The sequence below is a fragment of the Humulus lupulus genome, chromosome 2, assembly GCF_963169125.1.
Source record: "Humulus lupulus chromosome 2, drHumLupu1.1, whole genome shotgun sequence".
NCBI classification, from domain to species: Eukaryota; Viridiplantae; Streptophyta; class Magnoliopsida; order Rosales; family Cannabaceae; genus Humulus; species Humulus lupulus.
The window spans coordinates 294,634,032-294,648,681 of NC_084794.1; the positions used below are offsets into that span (position 1 = coordinate 294,634,032).

The 14,650-nt window shown below is 28.3% G+C and overlaps 1 protein-coding gene across 1 annotated transcript; it reads right to left on the reverse strand.

The window, feature by feature from the left end:
• Positions 1-8,807: 8,807 nt before the first annotated feature.
• On the reverse strand, positions 8,808-13,218 carry LOC133819902 (protein TIC 22-like, chloroplastic). Its single transcript, XM_062253281.1, has 7 exons — positions 12,502-13,218; positions 12,328-12,402; positions 10,736-10,792; positions 9,581-9,640; positions 9,415-9,495; positions 9,295-9,330; positions 8,808-9,100 (listed from the first exon to the last, which is right to left on the reverse strand). The coding sequence occupies exons 1-7, from the start codon at positions 13,081-13,083 to the stop codon at positions 9,011-9,013; spliced, it is 981 nt and encodes a 326-aa protein (XP_062109265.1). The 5' UTR covers positions 13,084-13,218; the 3' UTR covers positions 8,808-9,010.
• Positions 13,219-14,650: the final 1,432 nt, after the last annotated feature.

Consider the following 14,650-nt stretch of genomic DNA (forward strand, 5'->3'; position numbering starts at 1 on the left):
AGTATGATTTTGAAAAAAGAATCTAGATTTAGTATCTGAAAATATGTTTATGAAAATGTGATTGAATGTATTGTCCGTTAACTATTTTTGAGTTTTATAAAATTGAATAATTTTTTAGTAGAAAATCTAAAAATTGAATATGTAATATATATTTTTTATTTTTGGTATAATAATAATTGAAGTGAAAATATTTTTTTATTTATTTGTTGTAATTTTTATTTGATCAATGATTTTTTTTAGCAAATATATTGTAAATTAGAATTAAATTATATTCTATTATATGATTTTATAATTAATTATTTTACTAAATTTATATAGATAAAAATTTTAAAAAGTAGATTAACTTGTAAAAATGACAAAAGAAAAAAAAATCAAGACTATAAGAAAAATAAAAGAAAATTAACAAGAAAAAAAATATTTTTTAAAATAGTAAGATTATATTGAAAACAATAAATTTTCGTTTTCAAAATCCTTCATTAAAATTGAAGTAGTTTTTGGAATTAGTTTCCAAAAACATTTAACCAATCAAGTTTTATTTGTAGGTCCCACATCTTTTAATTTTTGAAAACATAAAATCATTCTTGAATACTATACCAATCATGCCCTTAACTCCTTTAAAGTTTAAACACTTGAGTTTCACATTTATTTAATCTAAACCCCTTCTAACTCTACTCTTCCAAACCCAAACCTTATACCTAGGGGTGTTTGGTATACCTAGGGGTGTTTGGTAAGGGGTAAAGTAAAAATGAGAATGAGAATCTAAATCCTTTCTTATGTTTGGTTCAAATTTTAAAGAGGTAAAGTTAATAATTAGTGTGGGCCCCATATGTATTTTAAGGGTAAAGTGAACCCTTTTGTACACAAAAATTTAATATTTACCTCCATCCTAAGTTCGTTTACACTTTCTAAGACACCTCAACTACTCAAAACAAACATCCCCTTAACTTATTTGTTTTTGATATACAAGTGGTATATTTGTAATTCAAAATTTATATATACAATTAATATGCATTATGTATTATATTAAGTATAGAAATATTAATTATGAAAATCGTTGAAATGGAATAAAAAAAATGTACTAAACTAAAGTTATACAGGAAAATCTCTTTATAAGAATAGTATTGGGACCAAACTAATTGTATTATAATTGAGAGGTTATAAATAAATAGAGGTATCGATACAAAAAAATTTCAAAACACCCAAAAGTATCAACTTTAACAACAACAATAATAAAAAATCTCTAATAAACTATTACATATTTAAAAGTAATTCATGTAATTCAAATGTGTAATAAATCTTTGATTTTCTCCTTTGAGTACAAATAAATGACATAATTTATTACTATATAGTGGTATTTTTTTTTAATGCGGGGCTTAAAAAACGTATAACTAATTACATTTTAGAGGTTACTCTTATTAATAATTAGCTCAAATTGAGACTAAATTTTTTTATAATAAAATAAAAATTATTCTTATATAGAGGTTTTACTGGACATACAAATAAAATATTTATAAATAATAAATAAGTGAGAATATTTGGCTGATGGACTCATGCAATTGGACTACTAAACCAAGTAATTTTTCTCACTAGTTTTGGCCATAATCAATAACAACACTAGTACTAAAAATGAATTTAGGTGTGTATTTTTTAATGCTAGTTTCATCCTCTAATTTTTTTAGAACACCCTTATTCCTTGCGGGTCGCATTTACAGGGCCGGTTTTGGGTACAGGTGTGTCAAGTCTGTGCCTAAGGCCCCAATTAAAAAGATCTTAATTTTTTAAAATGTTATTATTTTTCTTTACAAAAATTCCTAATGTTATTATCTGTAATCTCTTTTGCTTTCAAGCATAATAATGATACAATCATAGTCAATATATATACATGTATCATTAATATAATGTGACAAGTAGGTAGATTGTTATATAATGACACATTATTGTTTTAGGGTTGGGAAATGGGAACACATGAGAAACATGATTTGCATTATCCAACCGTTAATTTGAGCTAACCTTAATTAAGTTTCAGTTAATCAGAGATTTTTTGTTGGATTAACGAAGAGAAGATTAAAAAGATAGAGAAAACTTATTAGACTATGTAGTGTATATATAAATACTGTTTGATTGAGCTTCTGCTTTTAGCTTTTCAGGAAACTCTTCCTGAGAAAGCTGCTAAAGTTGACTTCTGTTAAAAGAGTTTTTTAAAAGTAAAAGCTAAATCAGTGGTTACTCAACTAACAGCAAAAGTGTTTTTCGAGGTTCAGATACCTAAAAACAGTTTTTAAAAACACAAACAACCAGGTCATAATTATATATAATAACAATAACTTTCCATTATATATCCATATATTGTATTAACTTCTGTATTAATTAATGTGTTGTTCTTTGTGAGGACCATACAAGTACAACTTATCCAAGCTGGAAATTAACAAGTAATTAATAATATAAACATGGCTATTAATTAATGTTAATTTAAAAGAATTCACCAAACTAAAGTTTGAAACTTTAATTGGTTTTATTGTTCACTTCTCAAAATAATATTAATTAGAACTATATATATAATATTTAATTCTATGAAATCTATTATTGAATTTTTTTTGCTATGATATATGTAGGATATTGTATATGGTTGCACTTGGTACAGATCATCATGTACATAAATAAATATATATATATATATTATATGAGATATATATGTATGATCTTCTAATAATATTCTTCTCCATGACCAGACCTAAGGATATATGTTCGGTAGGGAAGTGGTCCATAAGACTTGGCACCAATTCAAAGAACACAACAAAAATATACACATAAATGAATGTCTATCAAATATTGACTATAACAAGTCAAAGTGAGAGACCAATAAAAACCACTAATATATATAATATTGGGTTGTTATTGGGTACACCCTTCAAAAAGGGGTACACCTATACACCTCTTTTTTTGTTTTTGGATCGTGAAATATTTTTGGTATAAATTTTTTTTTATAGTTATATATATTGTAGTTATTTAGAATATTTTATAAACTTTCAGAAAATTCTAAATAATTTAGAGTGCCGAAAATAATGTTCAAATAAGCTACTTTCTACGTGCATAAAAAAACAGTTATGCTTGCAATAAATTATTTTAATTTTATTTTTCGGCATTATAAATTATTCAAAATTTATGAAAAAATTTACAGGATGTTCTAAATAACTATATTATATATGGCCTTAAAAAAATTTGCACTGAAAATATTTCTCGAGCCAGAAACTAGAAAAAGATGCATCGGTGTACCATTTTTTGGTGCACTAACAAACTATTTTAACTTTATTTTTCGGTATTGTAAATTATTCAGAATTTCCAAAATTTTTTACAGAATGTTTTAAATAACTACAATACATACAACTATACAAAAAATTTGCACTGAAATATTTCTCGAACGAAAAACTAAAAAGAGATGCACCGGTGTACCATTTTTTGGTGCACTAATATTTATATATATGGTTTGATTTGAGATGATATTTTAAATATAATATGTATATAAATGAAGTTCAATCAATATTGTTGATGTATATATTTGGAAGAGTTAGGAAGAGTACACTTGACCATTTGCACAATAATCATTTGAACATTAAATGAGTATGCCAAAACCAACTAGACGATATCTTCTTGTAAAATAGCAAGATATATTTATTTATATAAATATATGCAATTGAATTTTATCTAATATCTTAAAAATGTTAATTATGATTTTTAATAACCATTACTTTAAACTAATATTGTATTCTTACCATTTACCAAGTTATATCTTATGTATAGAAAACAAAGTGGTGGAGAATAATGTATAGAAAACACTATTATTATTATTATTATTATTATTAAGGTGCAACCGATGGTAATATTCTCTATTAAGTGCTAACATGGTTGTTAATATAAATTGAGTGTTAATTTTATCTTAAATCTTCAAAAATATATAAAATTGAATTTTCTTTCTTAAAATTTATTAATAAAACAAAAAAAAAAAGTAAATAATCCACTTAGTGAAGGGAGCTTGAATTGGAAATTATCCAAGAAGGATAACTCTTCTCCTTTCTAGTAAATTAATAACTTTTTTTTTCCTCAGATTAAAGAAAAAATCCAGTGCTTCATGTTTGAAAATTGGAATTAGCAACCAATAAATTGCTGACCAAATTAGTTTCACTGCTATTGATTTATCAATAATTGTTCCAAAATGAGACTGTACATTGAACCATTTATTGACTTTAATGTCATACATAAATAAAAAATAAAAAGTCAAGAATTTACATAAAAGCAAGTTACTCTGGTTCACCTTTACTACACTGTAAAAATATAAGTGTTTATACTTGTTTTTGACAATTTGTTTTTTCTCATTATCTATTTAGATTTTGTGTTTTGATAAATTATTTTTTGGACCCTATGTTTTGTAAAATGGTTAAAATAGAACTCTAAATTTAATTTTGATGAAGAAAAAATTAAATATAATAACACAGTTTTTAAGCAGAATGATTTTATTTTTGTTCTGAATTATTAGTTTGGTAAATTATTTGTGATTTTAGTTGAGAAAACATTGACCAAAATTGGATTTAGGGTTCTATTTTAAATTTTTTACAAAATATATGGTCCAAAATTTTTTTGTCAAAATACAGAGTCCAAACAAGTAATGGAAAAAAACACATGGTCCAAAAATGTATAAACCCAAAATATAATAATATTTCCCTATCAAATAAATACACTTTTACTTGTATGTTCTAAAGAGTTATGGAAATTAAATGAGCAAAAAAGCATGCATGAGTCAATTTTGTTATCATTGTAGAGTGTGATATTTCTGCCAAAGATGAAGATAAGGATTGGTTAGAAAATTTACAAAAGTACCAAATGAACTCTGGAACAAGCAATAATTGCTATGCAATTTCACAAATATTACGTCTTTTCTGTCACAACCCATAACTCACCCATAATATTCTCAGTATGTCCCCAAGAAAATTAAATCCATGTATAAGAACCAGTCCCAAAGAATTATCTATTAACATAACTCGAAACATGTAGGAAATAAAAATTGATCCAAAAATAATCTGTTTATGTATAATTTTGTTTAAATATATTAAATAAATTATAAACATGTCATATTGGTGCTAAATAGGTCGTATTAGTATTAAATGAGTTTTCTAAATATATATATTTTTTTTTTGTCAAAAATATTGTATTAGATTAAGATTGCAAATGTTCGTAAGTACAGATAAGAGGAGGGATCTCTTTCATCCAAGAAAGCTCATCGTCTAGTTTAAGAGCATCCTTAGCCAATTTGTGGGTCACAACGTTAAAATTGTGACTAACATGATAAAGAGATGCTCCGAAAGGTTAGATAATAAAGTTTTTATATTAGAAAAAATGGCTCCCAGCTCTGTGTTATACATTGATATTATCCAAATCTTGAACCAAGGTAGTGAATTAGAAAATAAAGCTTTTACAATCAATTTCTCGAACCCATCTTAGTTCCACTAATAGAGCTAATGCTTCTGCTTGAAAAACTTATAAAACACATGTATCACAAAAACTAATGCATATAAAAATCTTTTCAATCTACCAATTTTAGAAGATGTTATTTATTTTGAAAGTCTCTAACCAAATGTGTTGAATATATCATAAATAGAATAATAAGTTGACAACAAGATTCGAACATTTTTTTATAAATGGATATTGATGGTATAAATACCTAAGTTCATGCATGTGTTGTACTTAAATACCTAACTTATTTTTTTGACGGCATAATACATAACGTTTATATTTTGTTACAACCATTATTTTTCGTTAAAATGCAAATACCAAACTTTTTAATAAGGGATATTGGCGGCATAAATACAATTGTTGTACTTAAATACTTAACTTTTAATATTTGTAACATAAATAAAAAAAATCTAGTTTTAAAAAGAAAATATTTAAATTTGAAATTTAATTAATTCAAAATTTACACCTAAAACATTAAATCAAAAATTATTTTTAATGTTATATTTAGATTTTTTTGAAAAATTAAAATTTAAGTAAGAAACTGATTTCTAATATTTAAGATTTTTCAAAAAATCTAAATATAAAAATTATTTTAAATAAGATTTTTTTTAAATCTTAGAAATGAGGAATAATTTTTTTAATTAAATTTAAATTTTTTTTAAATATCGAAATGTTATTTAAAACTAGAAATATGAAAAAAAAAATTCAACGTTAATTTAAATGAGATTTTTTTGAAAAATCTTAGAAATTCGAAATAATGTTTTTAATTAAATTTAAATTTAAACTTTTTTAATTTCAATATGATGTTTTAGGTGATAATTTTGAATTAATAAAATTTTGGATTTAAATATTTTCTTTTTCAAACCTAGATTTTTTAAAAAATTTATTATTGGTGCTACAAATATAAATTTAAGTATTTATGCCGCCAATATCCCAATTAAAAAGTTCTATATTTGTATTTGCATTTTAACAGAAAAAAGTAATAGTTGCAACAAAAAAATAAACGCTAGGTATTTATGCCATCAAAAAAATATAAATTATGTATTTATGCCATCAATATCACTTTTATAAATAAGTTACACAAGTCAATGTTATATTATACAATTTATAAATAAGTTGGGTTTAAATATTAGTTATTAACATGATTATTAAATGGATAAGATTAGGGTAATTTGCTTTTTTTATTATTTAAAAAAAATCACAATTTCACAACCCACAAAATCGTAAAAAAAAAACATGTGAACTAATTTCAAAATTATTTTCGTGAAGATTAGTATAATTTTAAACCGTTTAAACATTACTAGAAGTTCAAAGTTAATTTATAAATAAAACTTATTATTAAAATAATTTTAAAAATAACTCAGTTTGAAAATGTTAGTTTAAAAAAACTTGATTTTGTTTTCAATCCTAATTTCACGTGAATAATATATATTACTTATTTTTTAAAATTTATACGGTATAAAAGTCATTATTTCCAACTTAGATATTTAAGAGTATATATATTATTCTAAATTGAATAATCTAAATAATATCTATAAAGATATTTTATATAACAGAAAAATCCCACTCTAATTAGTATAAACGATATAACAGCCCTATAAATATATATATAGCTATAAATCCCTCCAAAGCATTGTTATAGTCCTTTTAATCTTATTTATAAAAACAAAACAAGTTCTTAATTATCAAAGAGTGATCAAAGATCAAAGATGAGGCAAATAAAGTTGGTATGTTTCGATGGAGTAAGTTTCAACATTGAAGAGGCTGTGGCAAAGATGCTTGGGAGAATAAAAAAGAAGATGGACGACAGTGGCAACTCCGAGCAAGACCTGGTTGTCCCACTAACCAACACCCACAGTAAAATTTTGGGTATGGTGCTTCGATGGTGCGAGAACCACAAAAACGATAGTGTAGATAGCCAAAGCGACTACAATGACAATGACGATGAATTCAAGGACATCATTGACAGACTCACCATCCATAACCTACTCGTAGCCGCTCATTATCTCCAGAACGCAAGATTAATAGATGTATTGATTGCAAAAACGACCAATATGATTAAGAGCAAAACAACTTAACAAATTCGTCAACTGATTCACAGTATGATCTTCCTCTAGAACTAAAGATTGATATTCGACAAAATAATTTATGTTATGAATTTTCTGTTAATTTTTTTTTTTTAATTACTAGAAAGTATGATTACTTCATTCTTTTAGATTTGAATTTTAGGTTATGATTTAAGTTTTTGTTATTCAAAACATTTGTTTAAGTTATGAATTTTCTGTAAGTTTTTTTTTTTTCTTAATTACTAGAAAGTATGATTGTTTCATTCTTTTAGATTTGAATTTTAGGTTATGATTTAGGGCCTGATTGGTTTCTTATTTGAATCCAATTTTATAAATTTTAAAACTAAAGAATTAATGGGCCCACAAAAATAAGTGTTTGGTTTGTCCTTTTTTAAAACAAAATCTCGGTCAGGATCCTAATTATTTGCCTAAAAAGGGGAAAATGATAATTTCACATTTTCTGTCAATCCGAATCCTAATTATTTGTTTATGGCTATTATAAGTTTATGTGCAGTGGATATATATAAGTCTGGATGATGCTTTGTATGTTCTGGTATTATTTTTGTAACTTTCTAATATTTGTCTACTTTGTTTTGGTTATCAATTATGTTTAATAGTATTTTTCATATAATATTATGTCAAAATTTTAAAAAAATTAATATTTTTAAATAAGTTAAAATATTAAACTAAAACAATTTTTAGATTTAACTAAACCAATCACATATTTTGATACTGTTATATTTTCAAATTTTCTATCAATTTTTAAAAATTTAAAAACAGTTACAAATATGAACCAATCACATTTTTAGAAACATATTTTCAGTCACTAAATTTAGATTTTTATTTCAGAATCATAGTTTTTGAAATTACAGTTTTACAATCACGAACCAATCAGTCCCTTAAGTTTTCGTTATTCAAAACATTTGTTATTATTATTTTTGTGTTATTTTCTCAAATACACCTTTTTAAAATATTTTAGTTTTTTCAAGAAAAAAAAATAGTAATTGCAAAGGGATCTTTCAATATGAAAGAAAAAAAGAGAAACCATATCCGACATTTTCCTCCCTTTTTTACCGATCACCTTCTTTCTCATTGAAAACACCAGAAATTATTCAGACCCGATTCGAACAAAAACCGATTCGAACAGAGCCGGTGAGACTACACCGAGATTGCTTGTTATTAGAGAGAAAAAAAAGCACAAACTTGTCTCAATACCAAAATAAGTAAAAAGGAAGATAATCATAATAATAAGAGATTCATATTACTTGAAAAATTGTGAGTGCATTGCATGGCAATTGGGTAGATACACATTAAATCTAAGCCCTAACTTAGTAATATTCCTTTGTATACGCATTAACTCAACAATGCCAACATATAGAAAGAAACTTACTTTTGTTTTGTACAAACTTGATGAGCTTGTGAAAGATGTCATTGCCTATTCATTTGGTGTCTTCTTCAGTAGGATTGGTAGAGACATCAAATCCTGGTGGAATGAAAACAATATCATCCCATTTTGATGTAGAGCTCTCCTGCAAAAAAGTTTACAATTGTATCAATTTAAAAGTCCATAATTGACTAATAGAAAATTAACTCATAGAAAATGACTAATATTTGACTAACATGTTAGTGTTAGTATAATGCTAAGTTTTATTTCGAAGACGATCAAAGAGAGAGAAGTAGAAACTGAAAAGAACCAAACTAATTGTAAAGTGTGGTTTTTTACCTTCATTCCCTTTATTACATCCTCAAGAACAGCAACCTGTAACAGAGACAAACAAATAAGTCTGTATTAAAAAAAAAAAAATGCTTTGCAACTGTAAATGAAAGCAAACAGAATACATACCTCGATTGCCCCTGGTTTGAAGCCAGGATTTAACCGACCCTGTTCGCGAGAAGCTCTTATCATCGATTTTTCGAGATCCTCCTACGAAGAAAAAGACAAATCCGCAATCCTGATGACATGGAAAAAGAAAATGGATGCATATGTAAGAAGGTGATTCTTAACTAACCTTTCTGAAAAATGCTGGGTGGTAGCTCTTGTTTTGGCTCCGGAGAATCAAGCTCCTTGACTGTTTAAATGTTTCAACAGTTCAAAACATTAGCTTATAAAATTAATGCAAGAAACAAGGAGCAATGGATGAAGCTGAATGTCTGGGAATTGAATCACAACACACAAGACCAGTGAAAAAGTCACTGGCTTGGTTCACAGAGAAGGCAAGCCACCTATAAATGGCACCAGCCACAGCCTTAAGTTTACCAAAACAACATCGACGATCAGGCTTAAAGCTCTGCCTACAAGATTTATCCAGATAGAACCTTAGAAGTTGTATTTCCTTCTTTTATAACGAAAATGAAATAGAAGTAAAAGTACACGTACGAAGAGAATAATGCATCATCAATAACAAATAAAAGAAGATGAAAGCATAACATTTGAGCTAATACTTAAAACCAACGCTTTTCTTCCCAGACAATCGATAGCATAGCAAAGTGAGCACGTGGTACTTTCCATATAGAATGAATTCATTCTGTCACTCCTTCCAATATATACATATACACACACATATATGCAAAACCAATAAGTTTAATCACTTATTCTGTCCATTTTGGAGAGAAATTCAAAATCCTCCTGAGTAGTTGATGTTTTAAAATTTTGTCCATTTTGCAGAGCAATTTCAAATCCTCACTTGGTAAAGATTGAAAATAATCAAATATGGTAGTATGATGATTGTAAAATTTAAGAAACATCATCTTTTATTCCATGTAGTACCTCAACTCAAATTACAAATTTAAAGTCGTTTGTCGGTATGTATCCACACCAGAAAGAAGATTTGAAATTAGAGCGTAATGATTCGTACACATTCCTCCTCCGTAATTATAAATTATGGGCAGAACAGTAAAAAAGAACAGAAAGGTGACCATTAGGAGGTAGCACTCTAGGACTAATTTGCATTACTATTTATATGCAGCAAGTGCAAAGAGTCAACAAGGAAACCCCAATATTATTTGCATGCCTTCATTTGGTCATATATTTTGTGAGCTATGAATTAAATTTTTGGTAATTTACATCCATATCTCAAATATCTAATCTGTCAATAGCTCATATATAAATTTTACATCAAGAAAGAAACCAAGAGTGCAGTAAGATGGAGAAGAAAGACAAGAACCTGGAAAACTGGAACCCCGGGAAAGCTATCATCAGAAACACCAGCCTTTTCCCTCTCCTGAAAATGTAAGGAAAAGAAACATTGATTATTAGGTATATTGTATATTCTAATGGCAATTAAGTACCAATCCATTTAAGATTGAGAAAGGTTAATTTGTCTTTTATCTTTGGCACACTTGGTGCCTATTTGAGGCCCTAATAACCTCAATGCTAAGAGATCCCAGGTTCGAACCCGGGTCTCACCCATTTCCCATACCCCCCTCACCACTAGACCAACCTAGTGGCTTAAAAAAAGTTAACTTGTATTTAGAAGGGTTCTAAATGGCACTCATGAATTCCCAAGGTATTTAAGTATAGATGGAATTAAGAATTTTAAATATAGAATTTAGGATCTTTGATTAGTCTCTAAAAGACTTGAATTGTACTCCAATTGAAAGAGTGGAAAAATTATTGAAACAAAGATGAAGATGATGACGATGAATCACTGATGATGACCATATAGGATGTTGATATCACGCAACAAATTCTTATGTCAAGCCTCATTATAGTTGTATCTATTAAAAACATCATTTATTGAGACAATGCTCTCTGAATTGTTCACCATAATTTATAAGGATTTCCATACACATAAAAATTTATTTCAGCGTGCACAATATCCATAAAACTTAAAGATGTGCACAAGAAGATGCTTAAACTACAAATACTTCCCAATAAAATTTCAGTCACTTAACAAACATCTTACTACTGTCAAGAAACATCCAAATAAAATTTAGTAGAAAGTAATTTCCAACAGATGAAGGGATAGAATTGGGAAATGAAGCATTAAAGATTAAAATAGTTTTATCATAATCCCTATTTTTCTATTCCTTTTCTCCTTTCTGGCAGCTGCATACTTATTGTTATGTCAAAGTACAACCCATTGGAACCAAAGACATAAACCTATGGCCAACATCACATCTCTTTACTTTTGCCAAAATCAAGCTTGTTCTTTAAACAAAAAAAATCTTCAACTCCTTTTACAAGTCTTTTCTTATTTTCACAAACACTCGGTACAGAATGCTGCATTTGAAGAAAAAGTAGAAATGAATCCCTAAATCTAAACCTCAAACTCATTAACATTCACAAGGTCTCTCGTGTCACTGATAACCAAGTAGCCACAGCCTACAGGTACAAAATCACATACTTCACATCAGTGGTAAGTCAAATTGAGTTTAACTAAACAAGTCCTAGAGATTGAATGATCTACCAATATATAACTCCTGGCTTCTAAGCCTACATTTGGGTCAGATGTAATATGTAAACTGAAAAGGTGTTTGGGATTGTATTGAAACTTCTATCACAAGGCAAAACAATTGAAATCTTTTATAGCCTTATTCAGTTGAAACAAATGCGATTGTGGAAGGCAAACGAAAGCTCAGTTTTACATTCATGTATATTGAAACAACTGCACCATGTAAATGGGAAAAGAAAAAACAGCAATGCACTATAGTTACTTTCACAATTGAAACCCACTTTCAGTAGATTTCAACAAATTCAAACCTCATAAACATTAAAGCACAAACAATGAAATAGATATTCCATTAAAGGCCTCACCACAATCGCATTCTTCACTTGAGAAGTCTCAGGAATCAACCGAAACGACACACCATCAACTTTGAGCTGAAAAACCTGCCAAAACACACACCACAACTAAAACATTAGACTCTTAACAGTCTTTACAAAACTTCTCCCTGAAACCAAACAACTCAAACAAAGTTTTTTTAAGACCTTGTTCAAAGCAACAGGCACCACTTTGGACCCACTCCTCATTCCAGGGTCTAAACTTTCAATCTGCCCAAGAAGCGCCTCGGCGTCCTCTTTCTTGAAACAGAACAACCCAAGAGATTTCCCAGACGAAGTGCCCGAAACCAACACGAACTCGTCAGCCGAATTGCTAAGAGCATACACGGGGATACCCGCCAGGCGCTCCTCGATGGCCTCAATCGACATGCCAGTTCGCGGCCGGCGAGGGCGAGAATTGGGCCCTGCAGCGGCAACCTGGGTCTCATTGTTTGTGGAAATCCGGGCCCAAACCGGGTTAGACCCGGATGAAGAACCCGGTTCGAAACGCGAAATTCCGGCGGCAAATGCGTTTTTGGCGTGGTTTTGGAGGTCGGAGAGGGTGGTTTGGAGATGGGTTTTGAGGGAAGAAGGGTTGGGGTTGAAGAGAGGGAGTTGGGAGAATTGATGGAAGAAACCAGAGCAATTGTGTTGAAAGGTGGCGAAGGCTTGTTGGAGGTTGAGTTGGGGTTGGTTTTGTTGTTTGGGAGGTGAGAAAGTTGAAGGGTTCTTGGCTTCGCCGAAGTTCATTTTATCGGAATAGAGAAAAGGGAGTGAGAAAGTGGGGATTGGAGCTTGTTAGAGAAGGGTTTTTGCTTTTTGGGTTGTGGGGTTTAAGGATGAGAACAACAGTAGTGAAAGAAAGCTGGAAACGGAAAGTAAAAGACTTTGGCTAAGCTTTACTGTTTTTTTAGATTTCCCATTTTATTTTATTTTTTTTCTGACAAAGAATTTTGTTTGTTTTAGTGTTGGGTTCAAATTTTTTTTTTCCTCCTAATCTCTCTCCTTATACTTTTTTAGTCTATGATTTTTCAGATTATGTGTTTTAAAAAATTTATTTTTAATTATATATTTTATAAAATGGTTCAAATAGATTCTTAAAATCAATTTTGATGAAAAAAAAATTGAATATAATAACATATTTTTTAAGCAGATTTTATTTTTGTTCTAAATTGTTAGTTTTGTAAATTATTTGTGATTTCAGTTGAGAAAACTTTGATCAAAATCGGATTTATAGTTCTATTTGAACAATTTTACAAAATATAAGGTCCAAAAAGTAATTTTGCAAAACATAGAGTCCAAACAGGTAATGAGACAAAACATAGGGTCAGAAAGGTATAAACTTTTTTTTTATATTATAGTAATATTTCTAATTTCTAATTTATCTCTAGATTAATAAAAAAACACAATTATCCAAACATTTTAGAAAAAATATTAAAAAAAATTATATATTATAATTATCCAAATAGAAAAAATAAACTAAAATTTTAATTAAAATATCTGTGTAACATGAGTAATTACACTATATTTTAAAATACAGTGTGTTTGGATGTCAAGTGGACTGTTGTCATGTTTGTCAAATCAATTAGTAATTACACAGAAAAATAATAATATGTAATAAATACTATTTAAAATTGATAGTAATTAGTAATTACACTCAATTCTTATAGGGTTATGAGAACTATGAGAATTTGATAGTATAATTAGAACCCCTCAATTATTTTTAATTACATAGTAACTGTGTAATTATATGATCAGATAAACACGCCAAATTGAGTAATTATTCTTAATTACACATAATTACAATATGTGATGTTTCTTCAATATAAGTAAACACAGAAGTCTTTCATGAGAATGATTTTTCTTTTAAATATATAAAATATAAATATATATTTAACTTTTATTTTGTATCTTATGTTATAATTGTATTTAAAAAATTAAAATAGTATTTTGGAAAAACCAAGATCAAAATTTTGAAAGAAAAACTATTCCCGTCATAAAACTATGTTATACCCATTTTTTGATATAGCGACGTAGCAAATGACATGGTAAAAATATGCTAACTCGATCATTTAGAAGAATCAAGTCGCTATATTTGAAGTGGGACCGCTAATGTTAGGATCGCTAAAGAGGAGGTCGCCTATCTATTGTTGAGGTCTAAGATTACTAAGGTCCAAAATTGCCAACGACAAGGTCGCCTAACCTTATAAGTTTGTGATCGCCATGGTTTGGAGAGCAGTGACGACTAGGATCCAATATGGGCACATCAAAACCCAAGTACCACATCTCAATCACCTAGCTAGGCAACAAGTGCTAG

Excerpts from the sequence above, each read along its gene's own strand:
- LOC133819902 (XM_062253281.1), bottom strand. The coding sequence starts at position 13,083 with ATGAACTTCGGCGAAGCCAAGAACCCTTCAACTTTCTCACCTCCCAAA. Across the intron at positions 9,641-10,735 it reads CCGGGGTTCCAGTTTTCCAG|TCAAGGAGCTTGATTCTCCG; the intron begins GTTCTTGTCTTT and ends ACATTTAAACAG. Across the intron at positions 9,331-9,414 it reads TCAAACCAGGGGCAATCGAG|GTTGCTGTTCTTGAGGATGT; the intron begins GTATGTATTCTG and ends TCTCTGTTACAG.